Source organism: Mobula hypostoma, chromosome 1 (assembly GCF_963921235.1).
Source record: "Mobula hypostoma chromosome 1, sMobHyp1.1, whole genome shotgun sequence".
Lineage (NCBI taxonomy): Eukaryota > Metazoa > Chordata > Chondrichthyes > Myliobatiformes > Myliobatidae > Mobula > Mobula hypostoma.
This window is the reverse complement of record NC_086097.1, coordinates 136,843,154-136,869,132: the sequence shown is the minus strand read 5'-3', so window position 1 is coordinate 136,869,132 and position 25,979 is coordinate 136,843,154. Positions and strand designations below refer to the sequence as shown.

Here is a 25,979-nt window from a genome sequence, read left to right as displayed (position 1 = left end):
GAGTGAAAGCCTGCAAGAGCAGAGCTCAAATGTGAGAGACACAAAAAAACATGGATAACCTGACTGATGGATGCACAAACACTCAGAGACAGGAAAAGGGGGAGAGAGGGAGAGAGTGTCTAACAAACATGAAAGAGGTGAACTAAAAGATAAGGATTATCCCAATAAATGTGCCTCATTTTTCTTTTGGCAAATTTATTTAAAAAGAAATCTTTGAGTCTTGCTTCTCCAGTTACTAATAAATATGTTGATAAAATGGTATGTTAAACTCCGGACTAAAACAGATGAATATCTCAAGAGGAAAATGTACTCTGTATATCTTCATTGCCTAGACCTATAATTCACACAGCATTCACTTCCAGATGTTTCCTTCACTATGCTCTGTTTGACAAGAACTTTTCTGGACTGTCAAAAACTAAATTCACACAAGTTCCAATGCTTAGAATATCAATAAATGTTACAGCAAGCAAATAATAAAAGTTTCATCAGAAAAATAGTTTTCAATGCCATCTATCAAAAGAACCAGAGCACTGAGGCTTGTGTTTAGAAGCATGTACTGCGTTAGTCTGTAGAATTCTGTTTTTCTTAATCCAATCCAAGGTGAAGTTTAAATCTTTTCTTATTCATTTTTTTCGGTGTCATTCACTGGATGTCACTGGGAGGCTGAGTGATTACTGTTCATCTCCCACTGCCCTTGAGGTGGTAGTGAGTTACTTTACTGATGCTCGGCACACCTTTTTGTGAGGGAGCTCCTGGATTTAGACCACCACTGATAAAGGATATAAGGTATTATTTCCAAGTTAAGGTGGCTTGGGACTTGGAGGGGCACCTGAAGGTGACAGTGTTTCCATGTGCCCAAACCTTGTTATTGGCTATGGGTTTTGGAGGTGCTGTCCAAGTAGCTTAGGGCAGAAATTACAAGGCATTTGTAAGTGGCACTCAACACCATTTTGTGTTGGGATTGGAGGGAATGAAGTTCAAGCTTATTGTCATGGGCATACATATCCAGGGTATAAATGCCATAAAAATTAGGTTCATGCAGAATCAGCACAGTACATTATAGGATGAAAAACATAAAGGAACATAAACTTAAAATAGAATATATTAACTAACATAACAAAATAAAATTAGGGACATGGTGCAAACTGAGCTGGAGAAAAAAAATATAATCCAAGGTAGCATTACATTTTTCAGGTCAGTTCAAGAACCTAATGGTAGTGGAGAAGAATATTTGGAGTGGGCGAACAAAGTGTCTATAAAGTGGGCTGCTCTGATCTAGATGGCGTTGAGCTTCCCGTGCGTTGTTGGGAGTTGCATTCATCCAGGAAAGTGGAGAGCACTTCACCAATGTGCCCGACTTGTCAATGGCAAAAAGGCTTTGGGGGTATCAGGAAGTGGACCTTCCTGATCTAGTGGTCACTAGTAATTGTGTGGCTGGTCCTGTTGGGCCCCCAGTTCATAGTGAGGTTGCAGGATCTTGATTGGTGGGGGAGGGGGTGGAATCTGTGAAGGCAATGCTTTTGATTACCAGGGCAGATGTTCTCTCGTTGGACATGGTCATTTCCTGGCACCTTTGTGGTACAATGTCATTTGCCACCTATCAGTCTACGTGTGAATTTAGTCTCAGTCTTGCTGCACACATGCACGGGCTGCTTCATTTGCTGAGGCATTGCAAATGGAATTGAACTTAGTTCAATCTTCAGTAGAATCCCTGCTTCTAACTACACGTTCAAAGCTCAGTCACTGTATAACAGCTAAAGAATTTTGGACTGCCCGATGAACCTGCAGTAATGTCTTCAGCTGGGATGAAAGACCTCCAACACCCTCAGCCATCTTCTGTTGTATAATGTGTGACTCCAACCGTTATTTTCTTTCCATTAATTCCCATTGACTTCAGTCTTACCAGGACTCCTTAATGCCACAATTGGTCAAACATTGCCTTGATGACAAAGGCATTTGCTCTCACCTAGTCTTTGCAGTTCAGCTGTTTGGTATTTGTTTGAAGTAATATTGTGATAGGGTGAAGAGACTGCAATATTGTGCCATTTGGGTTTGTCTAACCTGCTGCTGTGATAGGATATACTCATGGATTGTGGTGGAGTGGTCCGGCATGCCATCTGTAAGGTGCGATTGTATATACAACATTATAAAGCTCTGGTTCACTGAGCAACACAGGTGTGTGGCTGTAGAGTAACTGAAATGTTCCTGTGCACATAGCCTTTGTTGCCACACAGCTGGAATTAGACGCAGCTAGAAAAAGTTTACAAAATGTGAAAGATTTTCTTTGTTGTACTGTATTTCATTATTCCCTTTAATTAACAGATAAAATCAAAAGTATATGAATTTTCATTCTAAATATTCATAGTATGCATATTACAATTCATTTTAAAAAAGTACTGCGCAGGTTTCAGGACGTGTAAAAATTTCCTGTTCACAGCAATGATTGGTCCATGCAGCTGTAAAAAAAAAAGTTACAGGGAACATTGCTTTGGCTTTACTCATTTGTAGGCATACTCTCCCAATATGGTCACGAAGCTTAGATGTTTCTGAAGAGGAATCGCAAACATTGACTGTGCTTGGAATAACTTAGTTAGTCTGAATTTGGGGTTTTAGAAGCTGCTAGCTGATCTATCTGGTTGCATTTCAAGAAAATTTATTTGGTTCAAATAACTTGGTACGCCAATTCAAAGCTGAAAACAATGGTGTGTCTAGTGTCACATGCAGTCCTAAGCAAGGATGGCAGATTTTCTCCCCTGTAGGACATTAGCGAACTAGGGTGGGGTTTGACGAGAAGCCAGCAGTTTTTTAAAATCATAATTGATGACTATATTTTAAAAGTAATTTTAAATTAAGTGAATTTAAATTTGGACTGCAGAGTCTGAATTGTTAATCCAGTACCTGTCACTGTACCCAAAGGAAATAGATTTTCAACAATTTGCTGTTCTATCTTGTTCAATGATAAATTCAACCCATTAACTGAAGGGTATAATCTACTTACGGTGTCCATAGTCTTGGGAAGGCATTAATCTCCTCTTGAGTGTACTCATTCAACCTTCTGGGAACCTTTCGAGGCTGTGGAAGCTCTTCTACCAAATTCTTAAGTATTTCTTCAGGAATTGTCTAATGAAAGAGAAAAGCAATTGAAAAAAATTACACTGCAGTTAAGAATTTTAAAGTGTTTGGAAAGAAAGCAGAAATAATGATTTGCGCGAAGAAGAATTGGGGCATATTATTACATTGAAATGTAATTTTATAAAGCCACTTCCTCTTGGAATTAGAAGGATGAGCTGTGAGCATCTAACTGTAGTAAGAGTAAAGGAGTGGCAATGCAGAGGAACAAAAACTACATGGGCACTTGAACTGTAGTCCAGCTAAGGCATTTGGTTTTGTTGTGGGGAGACGCTAATTTTGGTTGTTATTTACCAGTTGCATGAAATTTTAAGGAGAAAGACTCCTAATAAATGAGCCACTTGAAATGATGGTGCTTCTTTTATTTAATGATTTAAAGCCCTTTTTGTTCATCAGTTTTATTTCTGAGAAGTTAAGCTCCCATGATGCATTGTTTAAATAGGCTAACAATGGACTTAGTACAAGAGGATCAAATGGCAGTAAGAGTTATGTACAATACCACATTATTAACGAGCTGCTTTGGCAATTTGTTTGCTGCAATCTCTAACTTGGCTGATTAAGATAAGGATTAAGAATTCTCAAAATTCCTGGGTTGTTAACTTACATCAACCTATAGAGACTTGGGTATAATTCTGAATGGATGGTTAAGCACAGAAAGTTTTTACAAAGGTTGAAGATACACTGCAGGTTATTTTCCAAGGCTGAACATGAAAAATAGACCCCTTGATCCTCCTGCTTCATCATTTATCAAGATCATAGTTCATCTTCCGCCATGGTATAAATTTCCTGCACTTTCACCATGTACCACGAGTCCTTTACCATATACCACAAATGGGAGAGATTCCCTCACATTCTTCTAGACTCAAGACAATGCAGTCCCAGTCAAAAAGAGGCGGGACACTGTGAAAAGACCCTCATACAGGAACTGGGGTCTGGATGGGTAAAGCAAAGGTAGTGTTACCTGAGGTAATGGCAGAAATGTAGCCTGTGTACCCAGTGATGGCACCACTAATGATGATGGCAGCGTATAGATGCAATTATATTCTGACGGCTGAAGTCATCTCTTTATCACTGCCTCTTTTCTGTCCCTGAACTGTGCAGCTTAAGATCTGTGAGATAATTGGTAATATCGGCCAATCAGATATAACCCTTCTCCATTCATGAGGTTCCTTATTTTATACGGTCCTGCTACGGCAAGGTCTTTGACAGCTCTGAGTTCTACTGAAGGGGACAAAGTATCCTATTCATCACGTATCCTTGTCTAATATTGTAAGTAAAAACAGATAATCAGCTTATACTATACACAACACACAAATACTCCAAAACATTGACAGAACTGTCAAATAAAAATTAGCTCCTGAGCCACAGAGAGAAATCTGTTCACTGTCTTAAAAGAGTGTGGGAGAAAAGGAAAGAATTTTAGGGAGGGAATTTCATGTTTTAGTATTGATATTGATTTATTATTGTCATCCACACCAAGATACATTGAAAAAGCTTTGTTTTGATGCTATCCAGATAGATCAAGCCATACATAATTTCACCAAAGTAGTTAAAAAAGAATGCAGAATGCGGAGAAAGTACAGTGCAGGTAAACAAAGTGCAAAGGGTTGACAAGGTAGACTAGGAGTTCAAGAATTCATCTTTTAGTATATAAGAAGTCTGTGCAGCAGTCTGATAACAGTGGGATAGAAGCTGTCTTTGAGCCTGGTAACTACCTTAGACCCAGGCCTTCTATGGTTGAGCAAGTAAAATCAGGAGAGCATTAACAACTATTGAAGTAAATATCTATCTATACGAGAATACAGTTAAACTTTAACCAGAGTGTAAATGATAGCATACAAAAGACCAAATTGTAATTCAGAAGGAATACAACGTAGCATTAAATTCTGGTTACTCTTTTTTGTACAATAGCTTGCTTGATGGAAACTGTGCCCAAGGCAGTTCTTAATGATCATGAGCTTATTTAAAAATAGGAATGAAAAATAGAACATACTGGAAACAGTCAGCAAGACAAGCAGCATCTGTGGAAGAAAATAGAGTTAACACTTCAAGTCAAAGACCCTTTGTCTGAATGGGAAAGTCGAAATACTTCATTCTAAATTCCTCTGTGCAATCAAAACAAGCAAAATGCAAACACAAGTAACAACAAACTCACATCTAAGAAATCTTGATCTATTAATATAAAATAAAGGGATTTTTCTTTAAATTAAAGGAACAGGATTCCCAAAGACCGCTAAAAGGAAAAGTCTACTATACAAGGAGATTAATTCTACATATGGAGTCTTGGCAAGACTTTTTGGCATTTTAGTTGAAAATGGGATTTTCTATTTTACACAGGGCAGAACCAGATGGTAAGGCTTCCACAAATGCACAGAAAGATATTTGTAGAATCCAACTCCAAAGGATAACTTGCTTCCATTCCACTTCTGAGGGTTCTCAAGGGTCAGCAAGGCCAACATGAGGCCCAAAAACTCTCCCAAAGACAGGGTCAGAAAGTGGTTGAGAGAGTAGGAGTAATCAATCCATATATTAACACTCTCTAATAGATGAATTGATAGATATTGTTCTTGAAGCCAGGAACTGATTGATTCTTTTATACAATTAAGGAAAGTTCTGCCCTAATGAAATAGGTTGACTGTGTGATACCCCAGGCAAAGAAGAGCACAGTCAAACTAATTAAATGGGACAACAGAAAATAAAATCCAGTCTTTGGGTTGTAATTCAGAATTAGGAAGAAGATTTTCTGAACAGCTGCTACCCATCAAAATCCACGTTCTCATTGCTAAATAAATACTCCCTACCTCTCAAGCTCCAGCAGTTTACATTTCCAAATTTTATGTAGTTCCCTGTCTGCTCTCCCTCAACACCCAAACATTTCTTTCACTGAATTTTGTTATTTGCTAGGGCTTAGAGAAACCCACATTTAACATAATGATACCTTGCTCAGTCACGGGATCAGTTCGAAAATTTAAATGTGAAAGCTGTATGTTTAACAGAAGGATTTCTAACGTCTCAGGAATGAACCAAGCAAAGGGAAACTTATTAAACAGAAACCATCCAGATTTTGCAATTTCATACAAATAATTGCTTGAATAAGCACATCTAATTCAAATGAATCTTGTCAAAATACATGCATATTAAACAGAATAACATCTTGGAAAATCACATCATCTTTTATTCATCTGCCTTTTTCAGTTTACACCTAATTGCTTACACATCAAAGGTGTCACAAAAGTACCAGATGAAGAATAGAAAACTGAAAATAGAAAAATGAAATTCCAAGTTGAAAATCATGCAAGTAGGGATGCTCAGTTTGCAGATGAGAGCACAAGTTGTGAAGTGTAAAAAATAGATTAAGTGACTGCGGAAGACTATCCTGAATAATGATGCATAATGGCTAATATAGGCAGTGCACGACAATGCACAGAAAATTATATCAGAATGTTTTCCAAATGATGAGGGACAAAGACCATTGGAATGTTTTCAGATGAAGATCAGTAGGCTTTTTTGACAAGGGTATTACATAATGTGGAAAATCGATAGGGAAGTGAAATGGAAGTGTAGAATGGTGGAGAGAGTTTGAAGAGATGAATGCCCATTTTGGTTCCTATGTTCTATTCATTAATTATTGATGTGAATCTTGCGGGAGGGTCAACATATCTATCACCGGACTGGATCTCTGCCTGCGGGTTTATGCTGTTGGAGGCTGCCACCAATCCATAGGCTCTACAGACCACACAGCCTAGAAGTATGCTTCAGAGCAGCTAAAATTAGAATTGGGTAAATGTCACAATGTTTGCACCAGTATGCCAATGTAGACTAAAGTGTTATAGAGTTATACAGTTGTGTCAGCTTCTAACTTAATCTTTAGTTCACAAACCCTACCAAGTAGTTAAAATAATGAACAATTAGTCAAAAACACTTTCCACTTTAGAAGCCAGGTCATTTATTTATTACAATAACTTTCAGAGATCTGATTTGGAATTGGAATTAGAAATTATTTTTTGACTTTGGTTGCAACCAGCAAACATGGAGCACTGCAATCAAAATTAAATAATTTTTGAAAAATATTACTTGCTTTCAATTTTCAGCCAGTTTTCTAAAATTATGTATTTCACTGAATGCAAAATCTTTCACTATCCTGTCGTATCAGGATGAATTTTACAATCCAGTAAAAAGAGATATAATTTTATAATGCGTTCCTTGATCTTCAGGGGTGGTATTCTGGTGAGATTTGAAAATGGATTAATCAACCATAAAAAGAATATTAGTCAACATCTATCTCCAGTACTTGTGGTTAAAATGATTTTAAATAATCAAGAAAAAATGATGGTTGCAATGAAATACAGTAAATTAACATATTTATATTCAAAAACCTTTCAAGTATATGTACTTGTATCCTTGCACCCAAAAATACACATCGTAATTTTTAAGATCTCCAAGGACTAACAAACCAGTGCATTTAGTGAAAACTTAAGAACATGATATTAATTTTTGACTGTGGCTTGCTTCCAAGGCATTTTGCTTTCAATGTTACACAAATGACCTACGATGAACAAAATCTCAGTTTTAAATTGCATGCCCCTTTGGCCTCTTTGCACATGCCAATGTTTCATATTTTAGCTAGCTGCTAACTAGACAGCAACGTGTTGACATGCAATTCACCGCCTGGTGAGTCTCAAGTTGTCTTCACCCAACAGCTACATTGATTTAAATCTTCATTTATTCAGCAGGACTTCTTTTTCTCCGAAGTGATAATTGTAAATCCACCCACTTTTCCTCAGAGACGCGTCGTCTTTGAAAGCTTTTCATTTCCTGGGAATTTTACTGGAAGCTAACAGCGGCTTGTGGACAGGTTTTACATTAGCTTTGATTTGAAGGCTATTTCTCCTGAAATACTACATTTAAGAAATACCTGTTATCTAATTGTTATTATTTCTGCTCACCAGTGCAAAAGTATTCGCAGCCCAGGGTATCCAAGTATAGTTATGAACTACTAGTTATGGTACATGGAGCTTAGAAAAATAGAGGGCTATGGGTAACACTAGGTCATTTCCCAAGTAAGTACATGTTCGGCACAGCATTGTGGGCCAAAGGGCCTGTATTGTGCTGTAGGTTTTCTATGTTTTTATGTTACTCTGGATTTGTGCACCAGACTTTTGACAGTTAACTGTCAAAGTTGTTCAACCAGGAAGCCTAATGATATTGAATGGAAAACAGAAAAGGAGCCTAATTAAATAAATACTTAGCAGAGTATGACTGTAATTTAGGTACTGCATATGTACACTGTACTCTAATTACTTTATTCATAAACACTGACACACTTTCCTGATAACTCTTTGGTGTGCAGGTCTTTGAATTACCAAGCCATTTACACCACAACAAATAGCTCTGCGTGTTGGAATACTGTACTAACATGCCCATAATGCACGCTATTTAATGTATGAAGTTTAGTTCAGTGGAAAGTTTCAATGATGTGCTGCGTTTGTTGGCTTTGAGGAATGGCTGGATACCCTCCAAGATCCAACCCTCAAGGTCACGATGTCATGAACTTAACATGAACCACTAAATCACATGACAGGATCAGCCATTACATAAACACAAAATCAGGCAAAATCTTAGATATCATTCAGCCTCACCATTGCAAGATTCAAACTTGCCTGTTCTTAATAGGCAACACACCTCATTAAGTGCATGCACAAGATGATACAGTGCGATGGAGAATTACCACTCTGTATTAGCCCTGTTCCTACAACCGAGCATAAAAGTTTTCATTTTAAAAAAACATCTTGATTTTGCTATGAATGTATGAATGTGCTCCAAAGACCACGGCTCTGGGGTGGACTGGTGGGGGGGGCGTCTATGCTAGAAACATACTTTCATATCAACATTGAGTTGTCCAAGTGTGGCCCCACCAATGCTTTATAAAGTCTCAACATTTCATCCTTGCTTTTATATTCTAGTCCTCTTGAAATGAATGCTTACATCGCATTTTCATTCCTCACCACAGACTCAACCTGCAAATGAACCTTTAAGGATTCCTGCAAGGACTCCCAAGTCCCTTTGTGTCTCAGTTTTTTATACTTTCTCTCCATTTAGAAAATAGTCAACCCATTCATTTTTTCTAGCAAAGTGCATGACCATACACTTCCTAATATTGTATTCCATTTGCCATTTCTTTGCCCATTCTCCTAGTCTGGCTAAGCCTCTCTACTTCCTCAAAACTACCTGCCCCTCCATTTATCTTCATATCATCTGCAAACTTTGCAACAAAGCCATCAATTCCATTACACAAATTATTAACATATAACGTAAAAAGAATCGGTCCTAACATAGACCCATGTGGAACACCACTAGTCACCAGCAGCCAGACAGAAAAAGGCTCCCTTTATTCCTACTCTATGTCTGTTGCCAATCAGCCACTGCTTTATCCATGCTAGAATCTTTTCTGTAATACCAGGGGCTTGTAGCTTGTTAAGCAGCCTCATGAGTGGCACCTTGTCAAAGACCTTCTGAAAATCCAAGTACACAACATCAACTGACTTTCCTTTGTCTATCTTGTTTGTTACTTCTTTAAAGAATTCCAACAAATTTGTCAGGCATGATGTTCCCATGAGGAAACCATGCTGACTGCGGCCTACTTTATCATGTGCTTCCAACTAACCTGAGACCTCATCCTTAATAATCGACTCCAAAATCTTCTCAACAGCAGAGGTCAGACTAACCGGCCTATAGTTTCCTTTCTTCTGCCTCTCTGCCTTCTTGAAAAGTGGAGTGACATTTGTAATTTTCCAGTCTTCCGGAACCATTCCAGAATATAGTGATTCTTTAAGGATCATTACTAATGCCTTCACAATCTCTTTAGCCACGTCTTTCAGAACTGTGGGGTGTACACAATCTGGTCCAGGTGACTTATCTACCTTCAGACCTTTCAGTTTCCCAAGAACCTTTTCTCTAGTTGTGGTAACTTCATGCTCCCTGATACCTGGGACTTCCACCAAACTGCTAGTGTCTTCCACAGTGAAGACTGATGCAAAATACTTATTCAGTTTGCCCACTATTTTGTTGTCTCCCATTACTACTTCTCCAGCATCGTTTTCCAGTGGTCCAATATTCATACTCACCTTTCTGCTACACTTCTGAAGAAACTTTTGGTATTCTCTTTAGTATAATTGGTCAGCTTACTTTTGTATTCCACCTTTACCATCTTTATGACTTTTTTAGTTGTCTTCCGTTGGTTTTTAAAATCTTCCCAATCCTCTAACTTCCCACTAATGTTTGCTCTATTATATGGCCTCTCTTTGGCTTTTATGTTGGCTTTGACTTCTCTTGTTAGCCACAGTTGTGTCATCTTTCCTTTAGAATACTTCTTCCTCTTTGAGTAGTATATATCCTGTGCCTTCCGAATTGCTTCCAGAAACTCTAGCCATTGCTGCTCTGCTGTCATTCCTGCCAGTGCTCTTTTCCAATCAATTCTGGCCAGCTCCTCTCTCATGCCTCAGTAATTCTCTTAACTCCACTGTAATACTGATACATCTGACTTTAGCTTCTGCTTCGCAAATTTCAGGGTGAATTTGATCATACTGTGATCACTTTCCCCTAACGGTTCTCTTACCTTAAGCTCTCTAATCAACTCTGGTTCATTGCACAACACCCAATCCAGAATAGCTGATCCTCTAGTGGGGTCAACCATGAGCTGCCATCTTGTAGGCACTCTAGAAATTGCCCCTCTTGGAATCCAGCGCCAACCATTTTCCCAATCTACCTGCATATTGAAGTCCCCCATGACTACTGTAACACTGCCCTTTTGGCATGCAGTTTCCAGCTCCCGTTGCAATTTGTAGGCGACATCCTTGCAGTTCCTTAGCTCTATCCACAACGATTCAACACCTTTTGATGCTATGTCACCTTTTTCTAATGATTTGATTTCAGTTTTAACCAACAGAGCAATGCTGCCCCCTCTGCCTTCCTGCCAAGATTTATTAAATTCTGAAGTTGCTTTTCAGTGAAAGACATTTGTGCATGTTTTCAATTACAATTCTTTTTTTCTTTAAAAGGATGATTGCACAAAATATGTCCAATATCCTGGACTATAATCAAGAAAATGACGAGCAATCATTTCTCTATTTACTTTAGACATTCTTATTGCTCCACTCAAATGAATACAAATGGTTATTTCCATCTGTTTCACATGGAAGCACAGTGAGTGGGTCAACACACAAAGTCTTTAGATCAGGGCCTCCGAGCCTTTTTATGCCGTGGATCAATACCATTAAGCAAAGGGTTTGTGGACCCCAAGGTTGGGAACCCCTGATGCTGAGCTGTTTGCACTGAGTGAGGCCCAGTTCTCAACAGAAACGAGAATCTCTGATTCACATGGTTACAGTATCCTCATGGCACTGAACCACTTAAATGTTGTGTAGCCACCTCCATTTAAAATTAAAATGATGCCTATATGAATATTGCCACCCCAGCTTAGAGCAGAGGAATCATGATAAAGGCACTTGAAAAATCTTAGTAGTTCAAGTATGACTGAAATGATGGTAAAGCAATTCCACTCAACTGGGTACATATTTGATATCAGAAGTGTGCCTCCTGAGACCAGAGAAATAATGATCTCTTATGCTTGCTGCCAGCACCATATGGTCCTCAGGAGGAGGCAATTCTGCTTAGTTTACATCAGTGCCAGTGAAACCAGGGCTACAATATAAATGGAATAAATGGGAAGGCAAGGCTAAAGATATAACAGCTGGATTTTTAAATAAAGAAGCTTGTAAAAATATCATAATTAGTCATTTTGTTCAGAACAGCCAGCTCAGCAGACATGAGAGCTCATTTTATAGTGGGACTACAGTCTTCACTTTGCTTCCAGGAGGGCTTGCAACGGAAAACATAACCATCAGAACTGAGTGTTCAGGTGAGAATGTAAAATTGGTCTTTGTTACACTAACCTCATCTGCGAAGAGGTGCAACCTTTGCATCATGGTTCTTCGATGTAAATTCTTTGGCAGCATACCATAGATAGCCAATTTTACAATCTGGAACACAAGCACACCAATAAAGTGCCAACCACGTTATTAACTGTACACTTTCAAATTAATCAAAATGGAACAATTACATCTTAATTGCGAATTATTTTCACAGGCAAATGTTTCACACATCTCTCAGATGAACACCAGCAACCTGAATCTGAGTTAAGATGCAATACATTGTAAAGTCTGACTTACCTTTGCATCACTTTTGCAACTATTATAGTCATAGTCATAGGTATAGCATGAAAACAGGCTCTTTGGCCTTACCAAGATAAAAAACAGTTTTCAGGAACTAAAAATTGGTAATAACATTGCTTCCAAACAGGGAAGTTTAAAGGAAAAGACATACATACAACCTAAAAAGCTGTGATGGGATGCTTCAGTAAAATTTCTCATTCTTTTCCTGTCTTAGGTATCAAATAGTAAGGAACTTGCAGTGGTCACACCCCTTCATCAATAGTTTTAATACATTAAGTTTAATGCTCTCACTCACACAATCTTCATTTCAGGTCCATAATGTTGTCAGATTCTGGCCATAACTTTCACTAATTTTCAGTTCAGATCTCATTAGCACCTTTGTTACAATTAAATTTCACTTCTGAAGGGCTTATTATGTGACCTTCAGGGCTCCATTCTCTGGAACATTAAAGTTCACCCAAGAACCTGCTGTCCGTGTCCCATCATAGACTAAGTCCAATTCATCCTACAGCTGACCCACACTGGGTGAACAATGCCCAGATTTAAAATTCTCATTCCTATTTTCAATTCCTTTCATGGCCTTGCCACTCTCTATCTCTGCAAACTCATTCCGATGGACATCCCATCGTCCAATTCCCCAATTCTGGCCTTACAAGCGATCCTGATATCCATCACTCTGCACTGCCAGTCTTTTCTTCAGTTGCCTATCTCTAAAGTATAGAATCCTATTCCTAAATGTTAGCCTCTCTTTCTGCATTTAAGGCACCACTTAGTATCTTGCACAAGAATTTGCTCAACTGCTTCAATATTTTCTTACATAATCTGAAGTAAAATTCTTTATGATAATACTCCTGTTAGCCATTTGCCAGGTGTTTGGTGTACTTACTAAGTCAAAGGGACTGGGTTAAGACAGTTCCTGATAACTTGTTACATTATAAACACAAGAATCTTTCAAGCAATAACAGAAAACATCTTTCTTGGGATGGTTACTGCTCATAAAAATGAGACCTAGATTTAAGCTCATGTTTACAATACAAGAAAATGTATCTGTGCGGGGACCAGCTGGGTGGAAAAACTGCGTTATAAGGAGGGACTAGATGAGAAATCTGAGCAATGGCACTGAGGTGGAAAGAGTCACAGGACAGAAGGATGACCAGGTTGGAGGGTGGTAGTGGGCAAAGGGGGGTGCATTATAGACTGGGATGGGGGCGTTGAGGCAGTGTAGGTGTGAGATCAGAGGGTGTGGAAAAAGGTGTGTGGTGTGAGAAATGGCAGAGGGTGAATTTAGGGTGTGGGAAAACTGAGTAATGAGGGGGGTGGGTCGGGGTCAACCCAACATGGGAGAGGGACTGAGACTGGGGTAAGAATGTTGAAGAGTAGTGTTACGATGGGTGAGGGGTGTGTGTGGAGACTGACAGGGGTGGGAAGTCTGTGTAATGATGAAGGGAGGGGACACGGTTGCCTCTTGAGCAAGGGTTAGACTAGAATTGGGGGTGAGGGGCAGGTGTGAGGATCAGGATTGGGGATGAGAAATAAGAGTAATAAATGGAGGCAAGAGCAGATATGGTAATGGTAGCGGTGGTCTGGGAAGAGGACATCAGGGGCATGAGGTGGTTGGGGGTTGTGCTGAGGCTTGGAGTATGTGCTGGGTGAGGAACAAGTAATGGGGGTGCATCTGGGTAATTGATGGGGCAGGGGGCGGGGATGGTCAAGGATTTTGAGGGTCGGAGAGGTCTAGCATATGAGTAGGTGGCACTTGTGGGTTAGGACTGGTAGCAGGGGCAGGGTTGAGTTCAGGATGGGGTGGTGGGGAGGGCTACAGCCATGGGTGTTTGCGCTTATTGAGTGCAACCTGGTATAGTATTATGGGGGGGTGGGAATGGGAGGGACAGGTACATGGTGGGGTGTGGAATGACAGGCATTTGGGAAGCAGATGGTGTAGATGGTGGGCATGGGAAGTCAGGGACGGACAGTGGGGAGAGGGCAGTGTTTGGGTTGAGGAGTGACGGTGACAGGATGGAGATACAACTCTACCAAAGGAGGTGTAAGGCACTCCTTCCCTCCATTAGCCTGCAAATCACCCTTAGGCAAGGAGTAGCACCTGCCCAACTCTCCCAACAGGGTCACATGAAGCCATGGGAGCAGGTGGTGGATGGTCACATGAACAGCTGGTGCATATAAGGCCCGGTTATGTGACCACTGACAATCTCTAAAGAGTATTGATAATGGCTGGAGTCACCAGCCACCTACTCATATGCTAAACCCCTCTGACCCTCACAATCCTTGACCATCCCCCACCCTCTGCCCCATCAATTACCCAGAAGGCGGTAATGGCAAACCATTTCTGAAGAAAACTTTGCCAAGAACAGTCATAGTTATGGAAAGGCCATGATCATCTACGTCATACAACATGGCACATAACAAACGAATGAACAGTGATAGTGACTGGGCAAACATATACAGGGTAGACAGCCAGACTCTGTTTCCTGGGTCATGCATTTAAGATGAGGGTGAGTTTAATAGATATGTGTGGAGCACGATTTTGTTCACACAGAGAGGTGGAATTGAAATTGGTTTATTATTGTCGCCTGTACTGAGATACAGTGAAAAGCATGTCTTGCACATTAGTCATACAGGTCAATTCTTTACACAGTACACCGAGGTAGTACAAGGTAAAACACTAACAGATGCAGAATAATGTGAAACAACTATACAGAAAGTGCAGTCCAGGTAAACAATAAGGTGCAAGGTTATAACAAGGTAGATTGTGAGGTCAAGAGTCCATTATATCACATAAGGGAACCATTCAATAGTCTTATAACAATGGGGTAGAAGCTGTCTTTGAGCTAGGTGGTGTGCGTTTTCAGGCCCATGTACTGCCAGGGGTGACGCTGGAGGCAAATACAACAGAGGCATTTTAAGAGGTGAGGCACATGAATATGCAGGGAATGGGGCGGGGGGAATATGGTTCACGGACAGGCAGAAGGGATTGGGTAGAATGGCCTAGACAGCATAGAGCTGATGGAACAATCAGATTGCTCCAGATTGTTCTATTTTATATCAACAATATAATTTGTCATATTCCAATCACTGTGATCAGAAGGTCAATGTGATCACCCTGAATTAACACCATGGGTTCAAATGCCCGTGATGCTGCTAGCAAGTTTTACGATGCACTGTATCTCACTATACTTGTGCACAATAAACTCCTCTTCAATCGAAATGCTACCCATCCAACACGTCTTGCAATTTAAAAGTTAATTTGCTAATTTAACAACTTTATTTTTCTTTCTCCCAACTCCTCATTAAAGTATAAGTTAGAAAGGTCCAAATACTTCAAGTGTGAAATAAAACTTTTTGGAAATGAATGAAGCACTTTCAGCTGAAATAATATGAGAAATATTAAGAGTGGGCTGCTGTAGGGGTAGAGGAAGAACAAAGATGGGAATGTGCACATTAAATGTACATTATTCGAATAAAAAAACTAAAAAGAAATATCATTAATAACTGGATAAAGACTAAATGAATATTTTGATATTTAATATAGTATTTTGTGAAAGAATGAAATGAGTGAGAAACTAACAGAAATTGACAATATCACTCAGGAGGTCAGAGTGCAACTGTGGAGAGATCAAACCAATTGCTATACCACAAGTTTCCCTTTTATTTTAAGCGGACTGGTCTAGACTTGGATATTCACCAACCCCTCTCTTTGTATACTGTACGTTGACTGTAAGTGTCTCAGCATTCCCACCCTGCACTTTAAAAAACCTTATATTAAAAATAATCAATAAAACATTTTAACATAAAACAGTATATTATTTGACAGGAAAATTAAAATAGCTAAAATAATGGAAATCTTTAATTATAAAACAATTCATCTTTATAACCTTGGAAGCTTTATGGAACATCAATGCCAACTATAGGAGAAACTATTGACACAATGTTATCCCATTGAAGTCAACTTGCTACAGGACAAGAAGCATAAAATTATTGCATGCATCCCAGTCCCCTAAAGACAATTACAACAAACAGAAATAAGCTTCCACAGAAATAGTGAGAATTTAACATCAGCACTTCTACTTCAAGTTTTCATTTACTAGAATTCTTTTATAGGTTAACATTTTAATGTTGTTTGCTAAGAAGGGAGTTTGCTTCTATTTTGATTATTAAAAGGCACTATGAATTTGAGTATTATCAATTTTTTTTCTGATTAACCATGTTTATACATAAAAATAAAATAAAAATCCATCTCTATTTTAGTTTAATGGTGGGCTAAATTAATCAGCAGTGTTGCCAATAGGACTCGTCCTTACATGGCATTATGCTTTCACAGTGCCTGAACACAGTTGGATCTGTATTTGGATTGCAACTCTGACAATTACCTACATCAATTGATTAAATAGCCATTTACCTTAAGAAGCTTGTTGCAGTATGGAAATAAGCTAAAATGTTAAAAAATCACATTATTCGAATTGCTTTGTTGTTATAGCATATATTGTGGGATAGACATTATTTACAAATGCTTCGTCACCGGATAGTTTGAATAGTGGATTTAACACTCAATCTTCTGCAAATTTACTGCACATCATGAAAGTTTTATCAACTACTGAAGACAACAAGAATGCAAAAGACATGATTTCTCAGAACAGCTAATCCACTTGGATCCTTGTCCTTAATGGGTAATTCTTCTTGTGAGTGGCCACTTGATCATCACTTGCATGTTAAACTGGAATCCACTCTTGGGTGTAAGTAGTGCTATGCCACTGATAAAAGTCATGACGTCAACCACAGATTTGTTGGCAGAGTCAAAAAAGCACATTTGGGGTTCCCACTCGTTTCCCATTTGAGTAACAAGAGTCTGCAATTCCCCTGGGTCACTTTCAGCTCAAGGCAGATAAGGTTTTCCCGACTGGGGTCCCACACTAGAGGCAGCTATGATGCCAACAGCTAAGAGTTAATAACTGCAGACTGAAGTACTTCACTACTATGATCTACTGAAACATTTCTTTTTGTATTAGGTCTACTTTGATCAGTTTATGTTGAGTGCAGCCTGGAGTGATCCTGACTCCTTTCCTCTTCACTGAGAAACATTTCTCTCTGGTCATTGAAACTATAACTGAACTCAACACTTATAAACATCCCACAGCACTACATGAGTACAAGCATGAGGCAATCCACAGAAGTATTGTTCAACAATAAACAGGTCCAGCACTGACACTGACAAATAAGTCTCAAAATATATATATTGCAAAATTATGGAGTGCAAAATAAAGAAACTTTTTTGGGTGGCAAATGATATCAGTCTTACTGATATGTTATCATCCTCAGTATGTTTCCAAAACCTATAAATAGGATGTCCAAAGCAAATTTGTCTCCGGAGAAAGTCCGAATACAGTGCTCGAGAACTGGTCACTTTGTGAATTTCAACTATGGAGCAGAAACCAATGAGTCCCTGTTAATAGAGCTGTTTATGAGTAGAAAATTATATTCAATAATTCAAGCTATTAAAGCCAATTTTATATGCTTTTAGTTACTTGATTTAACTACACTATCGGATTTCTGAATGGTCCGCGAATGGTCCTTGTTAGTCCTTTCTTGCACCATTTATTTTTTTCATTTATAGACACTCTTTCTTCTTCCCTCTCCAACTGGGTAGATAATACAAAAGCCTGAAGGCATGTACCACCAGGCTCAAGAACAGCTTCTACTCTGGTTTTCGAGTACAATAAGATGGACTCTCGACCACATTATCAACTTCATTATGACCTCACACACTATTGTCAACCTGCACTGCTGTTACACCTTATTCTGACTTCGATACCTGTATAAATGGCACAGTAGACAAGCTTTTCACTGTACCTCAGTAATTGTGATAACAATAAACCAATATCAGCACAATGTCATACAGTATATGTCAGTGATAAAAAAATCTGTTCTGGTAAGATAATGAGAATATTATATAGCTTTTTATGAGCTTACATTTCAGTGTAGCAATGAAAGAGTGCAGAACAATGCTTTAAATGTACCTCTTTGGCTAGAAGCGATGTTGGTTGCTTTTAGGTTGTGACAGGCAGTGGTAGATGCAAGAGCTTTTTGTTTTACACATGGGACAAATCTGAATGATATAGCACATTATCTGCCAATCTGCCAATGGTTCACTAACAGCAAAGATTCTTAAATATGAGAAAGGAATGTGGAGGACAGGGTGCTCACACAATCTATATCCTGTCCTTTATGACCCAGCAACATGTGTAGAAATAGCACACCCAAGTGTCCACTTCCAAATTAAACTAGAAAGCAAGTGGCTTTAACTTCCAGGTGCATAGACTGTGACTATTAGGAAGATGGCTTTCAAAGGAATGCAAATTACTGCATGTGCAGTACAGGGATTGAGATAACTGAATATGCCAGCTGACACTGATGTAGTTTCACTGACGATGATACAATGAGTTGCAGCATCTATCCTTTTCAACTCCAAGATAGCATGGAAGTTCTTTCAATGTATTAACTAATTTCTTTGGGTAGTTTTCAACTCTCTGCTTGGTCTCAGAAGAGTGCAAGTTCAATTCACCAATAGGCCCAGATGTCTCTTCAATACATCATGCCTTAGTGGCATTCTTGACTCCAGAAGGTGAGCACTGGCAGGTAATTTGGCCTTGTGAGAGCCCACACCCTAGCCAATCTCCTGTCCTTTTGAATCCATGCAAAGCCAGGTTTGAACACAGATGAAATCATTGAACTGCAGTCAGGAGGAAGAAAGGTGATCAGTTTTATTTCTTCCAAATCTAGGATGCTCACCACATCTGAACCATTTAAATGTGCACTCAATACAAGGCACAGACCAAGTCTGCAATTCTCCCAGTTAGTAAGGCTTGGCATAAAACTGGACTCTTCCTTGAGTGGGCAGGTTATGGGATGAAAGTTTGGGTAAGCTGGACTAGTCTCACTTGGAGTTTAGAAGAGTGGGCGAGGACCTAATACAAAACCCTGAGGGGTACTGCTAGGTTCCAAGGTTGTCAAGTCAAGGAGTGGTAGTGGGGACAAGCACCCACTACCCAAAAGTGCTCCTCATGGCATGTGCCTCAAATAGCCTCTGACAACCAAGTCCAACTCCTGGCCTTCTCGTGTGGCTTAGCCTCTAAGCCCAGCGGAACTGTTTCCACTGACAGGAGAAGGGGCAAAGGTGGATTCTGGTGCCTTAAAACCAGTGCTTTGGGTAGATGGAGCTCATCAGCCTGGGAAGGCAGTCCGTCTAAGAGAGGGAAAACTCTGATTTCAAACCTCCGCTGCCTTGCGGCCATACCCACTCACTGGAAAGGCTTCGGGAGTAAACCCTGAGGACAAATCCGGAGCTGGAGACCCTAAGGCAGTCCGACGTTGCCTTCAACCTCGTTCTGGCAACTCCTGCGAGGACACTGGTGCCAAGCTGTATCTGCCCTTGCCCTTCCCTTGGACAACATCGGTGTCGTGGAGAGGGGAGACTTGCTGCATGGGCAACTGCCGGTCTTCCATACAACCTTGCCCAGGCCTGCGCCCTGGAACTTTCCAGGCGCAGATCCATGGTCTCGCGAGACTAATGGATGCCACCACCACCACTGTCAGGCTGGTGCAGACAGGATACTTCCTCTTCAAGAATCTAGAACTGTTTAACATAAGCTCACTTGTTTAATATAGAACTGAGGTAACATCTTTCAGCAGCACGAATGTTTCGAACTTTCTTCCTCAACGGTTTTTGAATATTGTTAATGCAGAAGTAGATAGGTACTCATAAGCAACAGGATGAAGGGTTATTGGGATAGATGGTAATGCAGAATTGAGGAATACAATAAGTTCAGTCATGATCTTATTGAATGGCAGCACAGACCTGGAGCCAGATGATCTACTCTTAATTTGATGGGTCTTTCTATAGAGCTATAATTAGAACCCTTACATTTTATCTGCACTGTGGTTGCATCACTTTCGAGTATTCTTTTTCAGTATCCTGCAATATTGACACAAACTGGATAATGGACCCAGATTTATAGTATTGGTGAAAGAGGAGGATTAAAAAAAATCAGTGCCCTAGAACCTACTCAAATTTTGCTGCCAATGTTGATTGAGGACTTGGGTGAACATCTTGCTGAACACAAATCCTGGGCCAAAGTTGGTTCGAGGACTGGGATCTTTATTGTTTTCGAAACAATTTTTTCCCTCCAATTTATACTATATACTGTATGCATCACTTGCTTGGTTACAAATCTCCATGTAAAAACAAGATTTTGCTGGTATGACTTCAACTTCCTTGAATTACTGAAAATGTAATGTGGTACTTTATAGCCTATCCAAACACAAAGTGTAGCTTTGAAAGATCCATGTACTTACTGCAGTGGGATCCTTCAGGTGCAGCTGGGTAGCAGTCACTTGCTTAAATCCACCAGGATAACTGAAATTAAAATTGGATTTTAAAGTTTCAACAGTTTGCATTCTTAACTTTCTGTATCAAAAAGTCTGAAATATTTCTGATGATTTTATAGATATTGTTTCAACTTTCTTCTATTTGACATACTGCCATTAGTTTATATCAACCACTTGTATCCTCATGATAAAGTAGATACAGCAAAGGTTCAAAAGATGAGGGGGAAACTCAGGGAAGAGAAATCAGGTGGTGAAAAAGAACGTACTTCAGGTGTGACGTTTGCAGGAAGATTCCAATAGGAAGAGAATTATTTAGATTTCTAAGTAATTCAGCAACATAATCAAATAGAACTGTAAACTATTTCAGACTCACCCACTGTGAGAGGAATACACCTTCTGTTCCCACTTATTTCCAGAGAATGCGATGTGTCTTGTATTTATCACCACAACATGATCACCACAATCACCTGGAAAGAAAATTCATAGGGTTAATTCAGTGGACATTGACATCTCATTAGTCATGTTAGTCTAACACACACACACACACGCACACACACACACACACACACACACACACACACAGTAAATGGTGGCAAATCGACAATTACAGAAATAAATAAGTAGTGCAAAAAATGAATAATCAGGTAGCATTCATGGATCATTCAGAGCAAAAGCAGCTATGTGGGCATACTAAACGATTCTCAAAGCTAAACTAATACAAAGACTCACATAGGTTGAAAATGAGTTGGCATTGGAATGTTTCTATACCCTATCTGTGTAAGATATACTACACCCAGATTCTGAGCACCAGTTTGTATTTTCCTGTGCCTAGCTACAAATTAAATCAGTACGGAACCTGGTCATTTAGTGATTTGCAATCGATCAAAACCATTTAAGTATAAATCATTCATATACAGTACCTCCATGAATTACTAATTGCTATTGCTTTTCACTGAAACAAGTCAGAATAGCAATTAACTGCCAGAAAAGACTTCCTGCAAGAAGAATTGTACAAAAAGGTACATTTTGGAAACTTTAAAAAAATACTCTTTAGCATGATTAAATGAAAAAATATGTGGATATGAAAATATTACAGCAGGCTGCAGCACTGTAAGTTAAACTCAATTTTTAATTTTCTTTGGCATTTGAAGTACCCATAAATTAGAAAATCATATAACTTTTCAGCATTTTGAGCTGAACTCCAGCAGTTCTCAGACAGCAGTCACCATCGAAGCTTTTTTCTGTTCCTAGTTTGCTCTATGCTCAAGGAAAAACTTGGTGTTGGGCATCAGAAAATTCAACAGCAAACAAATTGTAGAAGAAGTTGACAGCAGCGGAAGATAGCTAGGCACGAATTTATGCATAGTCCTGGTGAGACCTAACCAGTAATTCAAGAAAGTACAAGCCTGATCCCTTATATTATACATTCAATGCCTCTATTTCCTAACCCAAGAAACCTGTATAAAAGTGGAAAAAGCTGGAAAAAGAGTTAATATTTTAGGATGGTGATCATTCATCAGAATTGGTATTAACTTGCATGGTATTTTAAACACCTCATCAATCTAATGCTCTAAAAATATCACCACTCTCAAAGTGAAAGTTGAGTTTATTGTCATACACACAATTACATGTTTGCACAGATGTAATAAAAAACTTACTTGCAGCAGCATCACAGGCACATGGCATCAAATAAGTAGCACTCACAAGAAAAACAAAAACTAAACTTAAGTTGTACACAATTATTACTAGAAACAACACAATTCGACCAAAAATAAAACAAAGTCTTTTATAATACAAAGTATCATAGTGGTCATAGTGTTACTAGATAAGGTGGTTAGAGTTGTGCTGGTTGTTTCAGGAACCAAATAGTTGAAGCGAAGCAGCTATTCTTGATCCAGGTTGTACGGGACTTCAGGCTTCTGTACCTTCTGACAGATGGTAGCTGCGAGAAGATGGCCTGGCTTGGATGATGGGGAACTTTGATGGCACTGGCACCAAGCAAGTGCTAAAGGTGAAAACTGACAACCATCTTAAGCCAGAAATGCTGGGAGAGTAATTATCAAACTTCGCTTTCTCCTGAAATGCCGACTATCACAGAAGCCAGTCTTTAGCTCAGTCCACAAGACATTGGGAAATAACTTGAGAACACTGCACGAAACAAAGGCCGTAAGGCCACACAATATGCTGGCTGCCGTACCAAAGCTTTATACCTCTAGCCAAGCTGTTTCAGTGCAGTCACAAGACTGGCAAAATTGTGCAAAATTGGCCAGAAAATGAGGAACAAATCCAATTCAGACCTTCACTGCTCAATCAGCCTCAGACAATCACAGGCCAAAATACAAAAGTTCTGCTTCCTTTAACCTTCTGCATACATAGAAATGTCAAGTTCTCTGTTCATCCACACTGCTCAGTATTTTACCATTCCAAATATTTCCATTATTGCATCACATCACACTTGGGCTGAACTCCATTTGTAATATTTCTCAATCTTGCCAGTCACCTTGAAGTCCGGAACTATCCTCCTCACTAGCTTTCGTGTTGCAGTTGTACAGATGTTGGCCAACACTTGGAATGTTGTGTGCAGTTTTGACCGTTACACTACAGAAAGGTTGTGGTAGCGTGAGAAAGAGTGCAGAACAGATTTTGCTACAGAGGGGGTGCTGGGAACGGATCCAAATGCAAGACACAGACACTGAAGTACAAGGAACAGGAGGTGACTGGAGTAGGGACACGACAGGATTCAGACCAGGAGCAGGTACAAGAATGTAGACTTGGGCTAGGGAAAGCGGGACCAGGACTAGGAACCATGGACTAGGAGACAAGGTTTAGACTCCGAGCCCGAGACTGGACAAGGACCCAGAACATGGGTCTTGCCTCGGGCTCGGACCCCAGAACCAGGCAAGGACATGACATGGCTTGAGGCTGGGGACCTGGGTCTTGAGGCTTGGCTAGAGGCTGAGGTCTTGGGTCTTGAGGCTTGGCTAGAGGTTGGGGTCTTGGGTCTTGAGGCTTGGCTAGAGGCTGGGGTCTTGGGTCTTGAGGCTTGGTTAGAGGCTGGGGCCTTGGGTCTTGAGGCTTGACTAGAGGCTGGGGTCTGGCGTCTTGAGGCTTGACTTGGCTGTGGGATCCTCGAGGCTTGGGTTCTAGGAGCTTGGCTGTGGGATCCTCGAGGCTTGGGTTCTAGGAGCTTGGCTGCGGGATCCTCGAGGCTTGGGTTCTTGGAGCTTGGCTGCGGGATCGTCGAGGCTTGGGTTCTCAGAGCTCAGACAGACTGGGAACTAAACATCAACATAGAGCCGGGACTTATCCTTGGACAAGCCAGGACTCATCTTTAACACGACACTAGTATGAGACAGGACAGAACATAGACATAGAGCCGGAACTCAACTCCTCCACACCAAGGTGGGACAGGTCCATCTGTTGAGTAACGGCAAGACGGCCAGACTTACCCAACAGAGGCAAATACAAGACAAGACATGTACCCCCACAGGGCAACAGTAAGACAGCCTGACTTACCCCACGGAGGTGAGGACAAGACAAGACAAGACATGACCCACCGCAGGGCAATGGCAAGACGGCCTGACTTGCCCCACGGAGGCGAGAACAAGACAAGACATGACCCCCCCCGTGAAGCAACAGCAAGACAGCCTGACTTAACCCACGGAGGCAAGGACAAGACAAGACAAGACAAGACATGACCCCCCACAGGGCAATGGCAAGACGTCCTGACTTACCCCACGGAGGCGAGGATAAGACAAGACAAGACAACACATGACCATGCCCCCCCCCCCCCACGGAGCAATAGCAAGACGGCCAGACTTACCCAACAGAGGCAAATACAAGACAAGACATGTACCCCCACAGGGCAACAGTAAGACGGCCTGACTTACCCCACGGAGGTGAGGACAAGACAAGACAAGACATGACCCACCGCAGGGCAATGGCAAGACGGCCTGACTTGCCCCACGGAGGCGAGAACAAGACAAGACCCCCCCCGTGAAGCAACAGCAAGACAGCCTGACTTAACCCACGGAGGCAAGGACAAGACAAGACAAGACAAGACATGACCCCCCACAGGGCAATGGCAAGACGTCCTGACTTACCCCACGGAGGCGAGGATAAGACAAGACAAGACAACACATGACCATGCCCCCCCCCCCACGGAGCAATAGCAAGACAGCCTGACTTACCCCACGGAGGCGAGGACAAGAAGAGACAAACACTGAAGAACAACAGACAGTTCCATCTCTGCTCCAGGGTAGCTCCAAGTCTCAGTTCAGCCAGCAACCTCAGCTGGCTACGGAAACAGCCGGATCCCTACCTAGCTCGGAGTGGCTGGCAGCCACTCAGCTGGCCCGGGAAACATACCCAATCTATACTGCAAAGACTACTCCTACAAGTGGCCACAAGGCTCCATGAAGCAGTGGTCCTCCAACCAGGCCTAGAGATCAGAAATGGTTTCACTAGCCTTCCATCAGCAGGTTGCTCCAAGGGGGACTGACAAGACAAACCAGCAGCCCACACTCAATCCCAAGGCTACTTATATTGCAAGCCCAAAGATGGGAATCAGGTGCCTTTGATTTAGTCAAACAAGGGACAGCTAGCAGACCTGGAGTCCTGAGTCCATGGACCAGACTGTGAACTGGAATGTGGATGTCACGGACCAGACCACGACAGATTTACCAAGATATCACCTGGACTGAAGTGCTTTACTTACAAAGAGACATTGAATAGATTTGGATTGTTCTCATTGGAGTGCAGAATGCTTAGGGATAACTTTACTGAGGTTTATAAAATTATGAGATGCACAGATAGGATAAATAGTCCATTTTTTTCAAAAGATAGGTGAGTCTAAAACCATAGGATAACATAGGATAAGATGAGAGGAGGAATATTTGAAGGAGATCTGAGGAGCAAGTTTTTACACACAGCGGATGGTAGATATATGGAACAAGCTGCCAGAGGAGGTGGTAGAGATAAATATCACAGTGCTTAGGTTCATTGATAGGGAAAGGAATAGAGAGATTTGGGCCAAATGCATGACATTCTTTTATGTCTGCGTTTCATCTTGAATGTGTTTTTCGAATTGCTAGAGCCTGCAATTTCTAGTTTGGAGATTGATTGAGTGATTCAGCACTTTGCGGTCTCCAGCAAGATTCTGGGAAGCAGCATGCACGAACCTCAAGGCAAAGAAACTACAAGGCAGGGCATGAGCCAATGTTT

At 40.6% G+C, this 25,979-nt stretch overlaps 1 protein-coding gene across 2 annotated transcripts in view; it reads right to left on the bottom strand.

The window, feature by feature from the left end:
* mrpl13 (mitochondrial ribosomal protein L13) overlaps window positions 1–25,979 on the bottom strand; it is a 115,105-nt gene that overhangs the window by 39,425 nt on the left and 49,701 nt on the right. The window contains exons 3-6 of one of the 2 annotated variants that reach the window (XM_063056348.1): window positions 21,130–21,223; window positions 20,724–20,784; window positions 12,081–12,167; window positions 2,999–3,120 (exon numbers count right to left, since the gene is read on the bottom strand). In XM_063056348.1, coding sequence (XP_062912418.1) covers window positions 2,999–3,120; window positions 12,081–12,167; window positions 20,724–20,784; window positions 21,130–21,223 — 364 coding nt within the window. Of the gene's footprint in view, window positions 1–2,994; window positions 3,121–12,080; window positions 12,168–20,723; window positions 20,785–21,129; window positions 21,224–25,979 lie in introns of those variants that run through there. The other variant, XM_063056355.1, reaches the window with a different exon arrangement.